Source organism: Colletotrichum aenigma (assembly GCF_013390185.1).
Source record: "Colletotrichum aenigma strain Cg56 chromosome Unknown KSG_Cg56_contig03, whole genome shotgun sequence".
Taxonomy (NCBI): Eukaryota; Fungi; Ascomycota; class Sordariomycetes; order Glomerellales; family Glomerellaceae; genus Colletotrichum; species Colletotrichum aenigma.
Genome location: NW_023500909.1, coordinates 1613758 through 1628112, shown reverse-complemented (window position 1 = coordinate 1628112; position 14355 = coordinate 1613758). Strand labels below are relative to the sequence as shown.

At 53.9% G+C, this 14355-nt stretch overlaps 2 protein-coding genes across 2 annotated transcripts; both read left to right on the top strand.

The window, feature by feature from the left end:
* Window positions 1-3679: 3679 nt before the first annotated feature.
* aurR2-2 (Aurofusarin cluster transcription factor aurR2) lies at window positions 3680-6053 on the top strand (the record flags this gene model as incomplete). The annotated part of the gene is made up of 4 exons (XM_037319678.1): window positions 3680-3790; window positions 3845-4219; window positions 4294-4761; window positions 4812-6053. The coding sequence occupies 4 exons, from the start codon at window positions 3680-3682 to the stop codon at window positions 6051-6053; spliced, it is 2196 nt and encodes a 731-aa protein (XP_037181786.1).
* A 2819-nt stretch (window positions 6054-8872) lies between these two features.
* On the top strand, window positions 8873-10813 carry aurT-1 (Rubrofusarin-specific efflux pump aurT; the record flags this gene model as incomplete). The annotated part of the gene is made up of 3 exons (XM_037319677.1): window positions 8873-9109; window positions 9165-9788; window positions 9842-10813. The coding sequence occupies 3 exons, from the start codon at window positions 8873-8875 to the stop codon at window positions 10811-10813; spliced, it is 1833 nt and encodes a 610-aa protein (XP_037180958.1).
* Between the last annotated feature and the right edge of the window lie 3542 nt (window positions 10814-14355).

Here is a 14355-nt window from a genome sequence, read left to right as displayed (position 1 = left end):
AACAACCCCTTCCAGCGGAGCTCTGCAGAACTTCAGACGTCGAATTGTGGATTCGTGAACGCTGTTGAGTTGAGTCATCAGTCCGCTCCTCCATCTGCCGACCGGCATGGCCCCACGCGCGTGGAACAGGTGGAGGGCCCGTCCGAGGTGAGTGTGGTCACGATGCCGCTGAGGAGGCCGTGGGATGTCATAAGGTTTGTATAAATTGCATAACATGAGATCGGGAACATCTATCCGTGCACAAGTCTATGAGCCGCACGCAACCACCGCCGCAGCTAGCCTTTTGCACAAGATGCAGCCGTCGTAAAACCTGAGAAAGCAACCCATTTGCACGCTAATCACCTCGCACTTCGGCATCTTGGCTGGCATGCGTTTTAGTGCAAGATGCGTAAGGGTCGGCCCTGTCATCCCCCGACCTCGCCCACCCCAAGTCGGTCTTGGTAAGGCACCCTGTGTCTATCACGGACATTCAGTTGAGAGAGTTGTGCGCGCGCGCAGTTTCCTGGTTACGGCAGAGTGCCACCGGTTGGGTGCATTATGCCAGCATTAGACTCGGTTGGCGTTGTACAATGCCTTGACGCAATGTCACTGATCCGATGAGTACGAGGGGAACGAGGGATGGCGGGGACTTTGGCCCTGTTCAAGCTGGTGTTGCGGATGGCTATGCCCCCATGAGTGTCTCCTGCGCTACAACAGCGCCTAGGAGGTGCTAAGATGATGTGCACGCGCGGGCAATAAATCCCACCTGCTGATGCTGATGCTGGTGCTGATGATGATGCTGATGTGAGGGATGAGTTGGGGTTGGGGTCGGGGAAGTGACAGTCTGTCTCCTGCCTGTTTCCCCTTGCTGCAGCAGCATAGGCTCATTTGCGCTTCCAGCTGGCTCATTGTGGCTCATACCTGCCTGCCGCTGAGGAGTTCCATTAGAGCCTGATGAGTGAGGAGGTACCTTCACTTTACCGAGACTCTGCGTTGCCCGGACCTCTTTTCACCCCTTCTCATCTCCATCTCCATCTTCCATCCCCCTCCATCCAATTCTCGCACATCGTTTTTACGGCTACACACTGGTGGCTGCTGCAGTGTTTCTTCCCCGCCCTGCTGCACTTGCGCAAGGACGTTGACGTGAATTCTGAATTCTGTCAGGAACTCTCAACCGTCACCCCGCCGTCCGCCCGCCGTCCCTGCTCTGCCCACCCTCTTCCAACATCTCATCCCCTCCTCTACCTTGCCTTGCACCACCACCTCCAGCTTGTCTTCCACTTGTTCCCGAACTCCTTCGGTACCGTCCTTTCCCGTTGCGCTCTCTGCCGCTTCCTTGTCCATCAACCAACTAACTACCCTACCTTACCTACTCCCGTCCATCCCTGCTCTACATACCTTCCGCAGTAGGTACATGGCCTTGCCTTGCCTTGCCTTGCCTTGCCCTGCATGGCCGCTGCCGCTGCCGTACCCTGCCTTCCTGACCTCACATCGCGTTGAACCCTGGAGTTGATCGCACTTATTTGTTGCCTGTTCTCTCTTCTCGACCGCACATCCATCCCTTCGCATCCGCTTAGTCCTTACTTAGTACGACCAGACGTGGCCGCCCATTGTAGGCTCTTCCGAACCTCGGCGGACTTTGGCATCGAGGTTCAGCCCAGATTTACGACGGTGGAAACGTCCAAAGTATATCCGCACTGCTGCCACTGCTACGCGGTACAAGACATACACCAAACTCCGTCCCAGGGCCAGGGTTCTGTTACCTTGCATCCCGTCGCCGCAGAGGAGCTCGAGGCTAGACCGCGCACATGCGCCCAGTTGGCCAGCATCCTGTCGTCATTCGTCCGCCCGACGTCCGTTTCGTCCGTTCCCTCCGGCGACCTCACCCCCTCTTGACTTGAGTCTCTGAGTCCCGTCTTGCTTGGATTGATCGACCTGCTGCCCTATCTCTTCTCTGTTCCCTTCCACGTTCTAGCTTTCTGTCAACTGCCCGCCTTTTCTGCCTCCTGTCGCCGCAGTTGCTGCCTATTAATAATTGCGACGTACCACCACCTACCTGGGTACTCCAACTCTGCTCCAACTGAACCGGACGGAAACCTGCGACACAAACGTCGTCCCTGTTTGAATTGCGACGGAATCTCTCGGGCGTCAAAAAGACATCCGCAGCCTTGGAGGGGTACAGTAACCACTTTATCCTATCCTCCTCCACTTCCCTAGCCACTCGTCTCCATTCCTCTACCTAGTCACCTAGTGTAGGGAGGGAGAGCACTGGACAACTGGAGTCTCGAGTTCGCACATACCCGACTTTACCTTAGACACATATTGGGCCCCAGAAGATCAGCTAGGCGCAAGCGGGAGAAACCCAGTGAGACGCACGACACGTCCCGCAGCACCGGTCAGTCCTTTTGTGCTCTTGGCTGGGTAGTGCTGCATCGGAATTCCTGGAATCCCGACGAGTCAGGCCGAGTAAACTGTGACCCGCGCCCGCATTCGATTGATTCTTCATACTTCTTCTGGACCGCCGCCTCCGCCGCCGCCGAACGCCTCATCAGCACTGCAGTAGCAGCAAGCAGCAGTTCGAGACCAGCCAGTCCAGTCCAGTCCAGTCAGCAGAAACCACTCAGTCTCACCTTCACTGACTGCCGTTTGCCTGCCTGCCCGGTAGCTGTTTGTCCTCCTCTCTTGCATTTGCATTTGCTGCTTTCCCACATTCTCCGCCGCTGCGCCTCCTCTTTCCCATCCTCGTCCTCCACGTTCTCTCTCTTTCTCACACACACACACACAAACACACATACACACATCTGGACACCCACCCACACCCATAGCGCAACTCCAACCTCCGCCTCCTGGTACCTATCCTCTCCCTCCAGCCAATCCTTCCATCCCGCCCACCGTATCCCGCACAACAAAGATACGGCGTCTGCGGTTCGGTAACGCAGCGGCACAGGCCTGAGGATTCACATCGCACATATCAATCCCAGGCACCCGTCATTCGTCTGCTCACCATCATTACCGCACGCGCGTCTTCAAACAAGGCGCCCCGGCTCGCAGCTTCAGCCAACTCGAACCCTGGCTACTTAGGCCAGGCCTCCCGTCCGCTCGTCCCGGACCAGCCCACGATCAACCCTCGACCAAAGCCGTATTGCCTCCGCCAACTCCCTCTCTACCGCCCTCGCCTACCATCTTCATCCGCCGCCGCACTGAGGTGCACAACTGGGGTAGCATAACGATCCAAAGCCGTTCTCTCGCGCTAACCCCCGCTTTGGTTGGTCATCGACGCCGCCTCGAACCAAACGCAACCCAGGATCCCATTTTCTGCCAATTTCTAAGCCAAAAACTTTACTTTGCGCTGCGCCAAAGTGCGCGACCACCTGCGATCCTCGTCAAAGGGGGGGGGGCTCTTTATTCCCACTAGGGTCGCGTCAATACTCGTCTTCATTTATTACCTCTCAGGTCTCAGATCTTGGGCTCGCCACACCTTTTCCTCCACTTCCCTCTTGCTGAACCAGAACCCCTGCAACTCCTCTGCTGTCGTCGTCGGACTGCTCCCGTGAGGGACTGATCATAAGGGCCGCGCGCCCACGCGTTCCGAGTCTGCGGGTTTGATACCCCAATACATGGACGAGTTCGTCCTGTTTCAAAATCCTTCTGTGGCGACTATCGCATCCCCATAGGCCCCTCAGCCTCAGCCCTACCAATGATGAGCACCACCTCGAGCCAGCACAAGAGCCCGCGGGTTCTGGCTTGCGTGCTCTGCCAACATCGCAAGATCAAATGCGACCGCAATACCCCATGCTCCAACTGTATCAAGGTGCGCTGCCGAGACCGTGAAGTTATCTAGTACTCTGGCCGCTGACTCGCATAGGCCAATGTCACATGCACTCCCTCCACACCAGCTCCTGCGCGCAAGAGACGGAGGCCAAATCAGGACTTGCAGGAGAGGTTGGCCAGGTGTGAAGCACTGTTGAAGCAGTATGCCACGACCGGTTCAACGACGCCTCCCGCCGGCCCTCCCACCGTCTCGAGCATTCTTTCTCCGTCAACCCAACCCACCCCCTCTTCAACAGCGGGTCCGTCCCCAAGTATAACGCAGCTGCCATTGCCCACAGGCACAGCCTCGATTCTCGACGACATTGGCTCGCCTGCGACCTCACAATGGAAGCCAGCCGGCAAGGTAGTTGTAGAAGATGGCAGCGTCAGGTTTATGGACAGCTATCTGTGGGCTACCGTTCATGATCAGGTGCGTAGCGTCTCGCCGTTTGGGCAGCTCATGGCCTGCTTCTCTGCTCAAAACAGAATCCTAATTCCTTGTAGTTGACAGCTATGCGACAAATCATCGAAGCAGAAGAGGAGGAGCAGAGTGTTTTAGGTTCGGACGCAGTTACCCCCGACGACAACGTGGATCTCTTGCTCAACGACTTCGCTGCCATCGACCTCGAGGACGTTACTCCGTCGCCAGTCCAGATCTTCAGGCTTTGGCAGGTCTTTTTGGAGCGGGTCAACCCCATCACCAAGCTCATTCACGTCCCCAGTCTGCAGCCCTTAGTAGTCGAAGCTGCAGCAAACCACTCTAATGTCGCCAACAACGCTCAGGCACTGTTATTCTCCATCTACCTCGTTGCGACTCTTACCATGACGGAAGCCGAAGCTAGGCAGATGCTCGACTCTTCCAAGGAGGATGCGCTGAAGAAGTTCACCGCGGGTGTCAAGGCAGCGCTGACCAAGGTCAACTTCCTCAAGAACCACGACATGATGACCCTGCAGTCTCTTATCCTCTACCTGGTCTGTTCTGACTGTGTTGCCCCAATGGTAAACTTGCTAACATCGCACAGGTCTCTCTCCAAGGCCGCTACAACCGTCATGCCGCCTGGGTGCTGAGTGGTGTATTAATAAGAATTGCGCAAAAGATGGGTCTGCACCGTGATGGAGACTCGCTCAACCTGACCCCGTACGAAACCGAAATGCGACGAAGGCTTTGGTGGCAGATTATCATGCTGGACACCAAGTATGCGATGGTTTCTGGATTCTGCGACACGCTTCTCCCATGGAACTGGGACACGAAAACGCCGCAAAACGTGAACGACGCCGATCTTTTTCCCGGCTCGACGGAGCCCGTCCAGCCCCGAGAGGGCCCGACTGAGATGGCTTTCTGCTTGCTCCTGTACGAGGTTGGCCGATTCATCGTCGAGAACCGAATTCCCGACTTCGAGGCAGTCGTGCTAGGCGCCATGGAGAACGAGTCCCCCGAGTCTCAGGCGACCAACCTTGCGACGTTGGCCAAGTACCGCACACTTGTCGACAATCTCGATTCGAAGCTTATTGCCCTCGAGAAGAAATACTGCGATCCTTTGGCAGGCAACATTCACATCGTGGCAACCAAGATCCGGTCTATGATCATTGACAAGATGCGAACGATGATGATTCCGATGCGCGAACTACCGGAATGGGGCACCGAGATCTTCAATGTGCAAGATAACATGTTCAGGATATCCCTGATGCACCACGAGCACAACGTCGAGCTATACGAGTTTATGGAGAATACTGGGTTCGTGTGGTTTTTCAAGCTGCACTTCCAGATCGACGTGTTCATCGTCATGGCCGGACAGCTCTACAAGCGACCTACGGGCAGGCTTGCAGACCGCGCTTGGAAGGTTATTGACAGGGTATACCAGTTCCACGAGGAGCTGTGGGACATGTCAAGGAAGGAGAACGTGCAATTGGGCATTTACATGCTCAAGGCGTGGAGAGCCCGAGAGAGATCCTTGGTACAGCTTGGTATGCCCTACGAGACACCCTTGGCAGTACCCCGACTGCAGGACATCGTACCGCAGTCGAACTCGGAGGTATCATCAGCTGGACCCTCCCCCGCCCAGCCGATGAAGATGGAGGTTCCTCCACGACAAGACCAGCCCATGGACCAATATCTGGGCAACTTCCTCGATACGACAAATTTCTACGATCTAGACATGTGGGCGGACCTGGGTGTTCCCAACGGCAACATGAACCAGCAGTCCGCAGCGAACATGTTTGGGACATTTGGCAACTTTGGTGCACCACCGACGGGTAGATGGTAACGTCACGGATTGCATCGTCCGGTGCATAGGACTGGAAAAAGGGGGAAGGAATCGCAAAGACAGGGACCGTCTTCGGCTGTTTAGAGGGGCGCGGGGCATTTCTCGGATGGGTATTGGATTTTCTCGCACCGGTTGTAAAGTGACAACTCTCCCAACATCTGTAACGATACTGTCATGAGATGACGAAACCTACCTAATGGTAAATAGAAAGGGATTTCATGAATCAGTTTTAGGAATTGTGCATGTAGTCTACATGGGGCGGTGGCTAAAGACAGATTTAGGAATCTGCTTGGCGGCCTGTCATGGCATACAGGCAACACACGTCCACATGATTGCCTAGAGGTTACGACGCGGGAGGCATCCTATGCTGACGACGCGGGGGGCGCCAGAGGTGACTCGTCATTTAGGCGACCCTGGTCAATACGAAAGTCGCATGACGGAGATTGAGATGACATGATTCAATCAGATAAAGCCAAGTGTCCTATCCTCGCGAGCCTGTAGATCTGTCTTGCGCAACCTGGCAGTCGGTATGAAGACAGAAAGTGACGTGATAGGTGCTCGTTCTACCGGGAGCCGCCGAGGATACCACCGGCGTCGACGGACCCCGACCCCGACCTGTTTTCGCGGGAAACCGGGGTGCAAGAGATGGACAAGCAAGATTTAGTTCCGCCGAGTGTTTATGTAGGACTCGTACAAATTTTGGTTCTTGATTTTGGGGAAGGGGGTAGTCCGGAGAGTTGGTAATTACGGGGAGGGGGGGAAACCTGGCTCGGGCTCGGGGTCTACCTTTTCTACTCTATTAGGAGGAGAAAGAAAAGGGGGGGATGGTGGTTCGATGGCGGCACGGGCAGGCAGCCAATTGGGTAGACGGACAGGACGGGTTCGGGTGTATCGGGGAGTTTGACGTTCGGGGATGAGATGGCCGAGGCCGGGGTTGGTGGGTGGAGTCCGTGTGTTTCGGGACCGAGGGGGACGGGGGTGGTGATGATGATTGGGGTGGTTTGGTGGTTGTTGATCTTTTGGATAAATAGGTTACGTTTCCCTGAATTTTTGAGGTGTTTGGGCAAGCTTGTTTGTGTCGAATGATGCTGGATGAGATGCGAGTTGTCAGCGGAAGTGGGTGTTCCATGGCGGCTTTCAAATTTCGTGAAGCTCTGCACTCGTGATGTTATGAATAGCTCGTATACCGAGTATGTCACCGCAGGTCTTTCGGCACTTATCGAAGGGAGAATCATTCTAACCTGGAAATGCTAGTCGCCATGTCTATTTGAGGGAGCGGAGCTAGTGGACGACGTCGCTTTTTGCGATCTAGTTTTAGAGGTGAAGCATCGGGCGGAAAGATTCGAGATGTGATGATTGAGCGGGATTCTTGGGGGTCCAGTATTGAAAAGATAGTGGTAGAAATCCAGAAGTCCAGCTCGGGTCCAGCTCGGGTGTAGGTCGAGTCCAGGAGATGTCGGTGTCATCCAATGAATGCCATTGCTAGTTGTTTTCAATAAGCTTTTTGGAGGCTGATCCAGTGATGAATGTATCCATTCGCATGGATCTCCTATGTCTAGGTTGTTTGACAAAATTCCAGATATGCTACGCAGGACGCACGTCATGAACTGGCAGGTGGTTGCGGGAAGACCAGAATACAGCTTTCAGGTAGTTACGAACGTTAGGGCTAATCGTGGAGTGTCGTTCGAGATTGAGCTTGCATCGTGGCTGTAGGGCTGAGGGAATGATACCCTCTCGACTGATGATGATCTTCAATAGATTGCAATACCAAAGTACCATTTCAAAGTTCTCTCGCCCTGTTCTATTCAAAGAGAGGCAAAGCTGGCTGTGCTGTAAGCCGTCGATCTCGGCGAGATCTTTCTGGCCTGGTAAGTAAGCACGCAAGCCTCGGTACTCCACATCTTCCTCGTTCTCATGTTCGGTTTGGTGCAGAAAAGGATCTTTGGCTGATATAAGGAAGATCTAGCTGGGCCTGAGTGCAGACTGAGCCTCCGTTAAAGTGGCTGTCCATCTGAGAATTGCATCACCCGGGCAGGCTCATCCCGCCTTGCAGATGGAACCCGTGACCTTTCCTAATACGCTCGCCGAGATGGCATCTGCAACCATCTGCACCAGACGGTTCATCTCAGGCACGCTCGAATTTGCAAGGTCTCAGTGTAACACACGGAAATGCGCCGGGGGAAGCTTTGGTTTTGAGTAGTAAGAAGCCCAGGTTCGGCCGCCCAGGTCCCGTCCCTTCTTTGGACGTATTGGACGATTTCCCTTTTCAGCTCGCCGAAGGTGCTACGACTGCGCATTGGCCAATGGAAAGCCTCTGAATGACGGGTATGAGTGGAGTAAGCAGGGTAGGACCGTGGCAAGACCCCGGCAACGCAGCAGCGGCGAGTGAGTCGGTCGGTGCCTTTCTTCCTTCTGAAGGGACTTTGGTTGTGGTTGGCGTTGGTGTCGTGCAGCGGGAGCCAAGTTTGGAGGCTCTGTTTTTTTGTCTTGGGTCCAGGGAGGCGAAATCTGTCTGTGTGCGTTTTCAATTTTCCTTGTTTGGGTTTCACGACGGTGAGATCGAAGGATATAACAGGGCAGGGACGACTCGTCTCTGCGGATTGTTTCCTGGAGCTGCGTGTCCATCAACGACTACAGTTCCTTTGGGTTCCTGCCAATGTAGAGATCGAATCTTCTTATTGAAGCACAGAATCACTCGGGACACCTCTGGGCCGCACGTTGATATACGAACGACGCCAGAAGAATCAACAAAACGAGCACTCGGCGGACTCGATCTGCCATCATCAAACGAAACTTACAAGACGAAGGCACGCGTCGCAATGTTGTTCAAGAAGCGCCGCAAAGAAGAGGTCGCCGTCGGCTCTCCGCTGGTCGACCAGCCCGCCTCTGAACCGCGAACGAGCAACACCAACGATGACCTCAAGAAGGAAGCGCAGCAGGAGCCGACCAAGGATGCGGCCACGAAGCCCGCAGCGCCGGAGGTGCAGTATCCCATGGGCGTCAAGCTGTTCCTGATCATGTTCTCGCTGCTTGTGTCCATGTTCCTCGTCGCAATGGTAAGGAGACCCTCAGACCGTCACAAGCACTCAATACTGACAGAAGACACCTTAGGACCGCCTCATCATCGCCACCGCGATACCCCAAATCACCGACGACTTCCACTCCGTCACCGACATTGGCTGGTACGGCTCCGCCTACCTCCTGACCTCGTGCGCCTTCCAGCTGCTCTTCGGCAAGCTCTACGCCTTCTTCGACATCAAGACCGTCTTCACCATCACCGTCGTCATCTTCGAGGTCGGCTCCGCCATCTGCGGCTCGGCCCCCAACTCCGTCGCCTTCATCTTCGGCCGCGCCATCGCCGGCGTCGGCGGCGCCGGCATCGGCTCCGGCGCCACCATGGTCATGGTCCACTCCGTCCCGCTGCATCGCCGCCCCAAGTACCAGGGCCTCTTCGGCGCCGTATTTGGTGTCGCTTCCATCGCAGGCCCATTGCTCGGCGGCGCCTTCACGTCGTCCAGCGCGACGTGGAGGTGGTGCTTCTGGATCAATCTGCCGCTCGGCGTGGCGGCTCTGTTTGTCATCTTCTTCATCCTGAAGGCGCCCGGACGCGGCCCGGCGGGTGGGTTGCCGTTGAAGGCTAAGCTGAAGCAGCTAGACTTTGCGGGCACGGCGATTGTTGTGCCTGGGACGGTGTGCTTGCTTCTTGCGCTGCAGTGGGGTGGCGTCGAGTACGATGTAAGTCACGAAAACCCCTGTTCTGAGAGACATGCCAGCTAACAATATCACAGTGGAACAGCGCCCGCATCATTGCGCTCCTCGTCCTCGCCGGCGTCTTCCTCATCACCTTCATCGCGATCCAGATCCTCTTCCCCAAGACCGCCACCGTGCCCCCGCGCATCATCACCCAGCGCTCCATCGGCTTCGCCGCCTTCGCCGCCCTCACCCTCGGCGCGCAGGCCATGATGTTCACCTACTACATCCCCATCTGGTTCCAGGCCATCAAGGGCTACTCGGCCGTCGACTCGGGCATCCGCACCCTGCCGCTCGTGCTCACGATGATGGTCTTCTCCGTCATCACCGGCGGCATCATCACGCGCATCGGCTACTACAGCCCCGTCATGATCGCCGGCAACGTCCTCATGTGCATCGGCGCGGGCCTCCTGACCACTTTACGAGTAAACTCGGGCGCCGCGGCGTGGGCGGGGTACCAGGTCATCTACGGCGTCGGGATGGGGCTGATCTTCCCGACGGTGAATATCGTCGCGCAGACGGTGCTCGAGCTCAAGGACATCTCGATCGGGATCAGCATCATGATGTTCATGCAGACGCTCGGCGGCGCGGTGAGCAACTCCATCGGGCAGAGCATCCTCAGCAACGAGCTCGTAAGCAGGTTGAGAGGTGTCCCTGGGCTTGAGGGCGCGGATTTGAGGGGGGATGGCGCGACGACTGTGGTTAATCTCCCGGACGACGTCAGGGGGGCTGCGCTGGAGGCGTATAATGAGTCGTTGAGGACGGTGTTTATTGCTGGTGTGAGTTTGTGCTGTGCGGTGATTATTGGGACGGCGGGCGTGGAGTGGAAGAGTGTGAAGAAGGAGGAGCAGGCGAGGAAGAAGGCCAAGGAGGACGCGGAGGCGGTGAAGGCTGCGGCTGGGGATGTCGTTCCGGCTGCTGTGCCGGCGCCTGCTGTTGAGGAGAAGGTTGAGGTGGAGAAGGAAGTGAGGAAAGATGGGGTAAGGGAAGGGGAAGAAGGGAGACGGTGAAGGGTAATTAGAATGGGTTGATTTGGCGTTTTGATACTTTGCTAGGCTCTGGTAAAATCCAATGATCACGTATGATTCGGTTCCTTGAAGAGCGTGCCAACATGTTCGCGATGTTCAGGCTTGCGACGATGAGAGGATCCCACTTTCTGGCCTCATCTAGTCATTCTGAAATCTTAGCATACCATATTTCGCATTCTATTCTATGTATAATATATACCTGGTTGCTCTATTCATTCCCTGGGGAGGGGATTAAATTGCAGTGAAGCTCGAAACCGCTGTGCCCGGAAGTTCCGCCCAGGTGCATGCATGTAATGCATGTCAGAATTACAATACCACATCCATTGGCTCAGACACTCTGCACACTTGCTTGGCAGCAAAGGCGTCTGCAGTGCCACCATCTTCGGATGCTCAGAGGTCTTTCCACAAATTCAAGTGAAAGGATGACGCGGCAATGTCAGCTGCGCCAACTCATTGCTGTCTCCTCGGGGGTGGAATAAGTTGCAGTGAAATACCCCAAAACCTTACCTGGCGGAGGATGGGTAAAAGCTGTGTCTCTCAAAACTCTCATTGGTCCTGCCACCCACTCCTGGCAAAAGTGCAAAACGGTCTGCAGAGGAGGCCCTCCACCTGCGAAATCGATACGGTGGTATTAATGAGGAAGGAATTCGATACCAGGAGAATGGTCAGACTTGGTTGGTTTGCAAAACTGACGTCCTTGGAAGTGAGACCATTGTCTGCTTCACACCACAACGTGTGGTAGAAGGCTACGCGAGTTTAGATCATGGGCACTAGAATCGTAGAGAAAAGGATCATGTTGCCCTTGGTTGGTTCCTTAGTTTCCACTTTTGAATCGCTTTGGCCAACTTGGGCAATAAGACTCGTGTGTCGATTCCAAATTCGAATTTCATGGAACAGGCATTCAACTTCAATCTGCTGGTAGTGTGGATGAAATTCAATATATTGAGTTTGCGTGCACTTTCAAGTTACTTCAGAGGTGTAATGTCAAGTCCACGTCAATTCTCAGCAAGCCGACTTGGTCTCGATCTGCGTATCCCGCCTGTCTTCTCCCCTTGGGGGGCGTTAAGAATGCAGTGAAGTAAGTGAATGGGGTATATGTAATTTCAGTACAAAAGGACCAAATAATGTGGGGTCATTGCTCAAACATTTTCGCATATTTTCTTGGCCAGCAGTAGCGTCTGCCTGCAGTGCCACTGGAATCAAGTTTCAATGGTTCCTAGCCACCTATGACCTTGGTTCATTCGGAGAAGCAGATTTGCTTCAAACTGAAGTGGAGTTTGTAACTTCTAAGTTTACACTAATATGTACGGCAGAAAATCACGCTTGCTATCGCATTATGACAGTAAGGCCACTCACTGGAACTTGGCTCTTATACAATAGAAGATTAGAGGTTCCCGTGACGGTCTAATACCAAGCTTTCAGTGGCAGCGTGTTGGATTTTGAATGCTCTCCCTCTTCTGATGCCCTTCGAAGGTATTAAGATAACAGTGCATGTGGATCTTCACTCAGGTAAGAATCGATATGTCAATGTCATTGACAACATGAAAAGCTCACCTGATGATTGTGAACCAGCCACTGCCGGCCTGTGCGAAAAATGCAAGGCTTTGCATTCTTTTATCTTTTGACCATTAGAGTCTAATTCATTTCTAAAAGCCTGGCACATAGGCTCGAAGAGTAACCCTTTGAATCGAGGGGGGATAAAAACCCAGTGCAATGCAGGCAGGATACCCGTACCCAATGCGTGGAGTATGGAAAGTCATAGCTGGTTGACCATAAGCTTTCTACGAGAGGGGGCTTTTTCGTTGACTCGAGGGGGGTTTGGTTTGCAGTGAAGTACACTTTTGACATTGGATCCTGATCGGCTCCTCAACAGCAATGAGCATGCTGCATGCAGGATGACGCCGGCTGTCAGCTGTCTCGAGCCTTGCCTTCTTCGACAAGATGTTTTGGCATGAGCCAACAGTAGAAAAGCTCCACCTGATCATGACAAGCAACAAAATCTACAAGAAGTAGGTAGCCCTTTGCGGCTGCCGGGCAACGTCTTAGTCTCCCTGCCAGACAAGACCGGAGGAATAGGCAACCTAGGCTCATGCTCGCGCTGTGGTTTGCACGATTGGAATTCCATGGTCCTCGTGAAAGAAAATCAACGAAAAGAACGATGTCTGGCTTGTGTGGGTATACTTATTGGGATCGGAAACTGCACTACCTGGTTGATGGACGGTTCTGGTCGGGCTGGTTTTGGGTTGCTGTTACTGCGAAGATGCCCCCTTGAGGGAGGTTAAGATAGCAGTGAATCTTACTTACATCTATGTCGTTGCAATCAATCGGGTGAGTCTGAACCACAGAGGGCCAGGTTTGACCACCTTATGAAGTCACATCTAGCCGCACTGTTGACTTCACATCGACAGTTGGTAAGCCCTGACTGCTTCTACGTATCCGATATCTGCTTGGCCCACGTCCTTATCCTCGGGGGCCCCTGAAAATGCAGTGCAACACCCTTGATTACCGGATTGGGTTGATCGTGCGGCTTGTCATGTAGTCATTGGCCCAAAAATTCCTGCCCAAATGCTTGGGCAGCAACAGCGTCGGCAATGCCTCCCTCAGATCGGACCGTTTTCAAGAGAAACTAGACTTGAATGTATGGTTGATGACAGCTGGGTAGAGGAAGGCTGACACTCCGTCTTCTCTTTATGTAGTGATCAATCTGGCTGAGGGGGTGGCCTAAGAGGGCCAAGACTAATGCTGCCTTTCAGAAACTGATGCGCTACTATGAGTTCCTATTTTATTAATGACAAGATAACTTCAAAAAATAAATGGCCATGAGGAAAACGCCCTCAAGGATATGTCTGAAGACGGCGGGACTTTGCTCGCCTCTTTGCATGACTACTTAGCGGATAGCTTTAACATGACACCTCCACGAGTCTAACCTATCATCAAAAGGCAAATTTCATTTACTCAAGGGGGGTTAAGATTGCAGTGAAAGCGAGCCCAACCCCTCAAAAACACCGGGGCCATGCATGAGGCAGTATGACGCGGACTGTCAGCTGCTTCGAGCCTTATCTCTAGCGTAAAGGTCCTCCGAAACGAACCTCAACCAACACGAGGAGTTATCGCTAAAACTCATGCTTCAAGGAAAAAGGGAAGAGTTTTGCGGTTGCCGAATGATTGCATGGTATTGCTATCAGATCACGGCGGAAGAGGAGAGAGCTGAATCTATTGCTGCCCCAATGCGATTTATTTGCTCGAAGCGAAGTAGCTGCGATCGGTCAAGAATCGAGAATGACATAAAACGTCGATCTGACTTGCGCTATTACTGGAGTTGTACACTACCTATCTTAGACTAGCTGGTTGCCGGGTGGTTTTGGTTGGGTGCGTTTTTGGGCTACCATAAAGGTGCCCTTAAAGAGAAATGGAAACGCACTGGTACGAACCCCGAGTAGTGACTTCTATCATGCATTAGCGGCAAAAGCTTGGAACGTGATACGTCAACTTGTTTGCACAGAAGGAACTCTTAAGATGGTGTG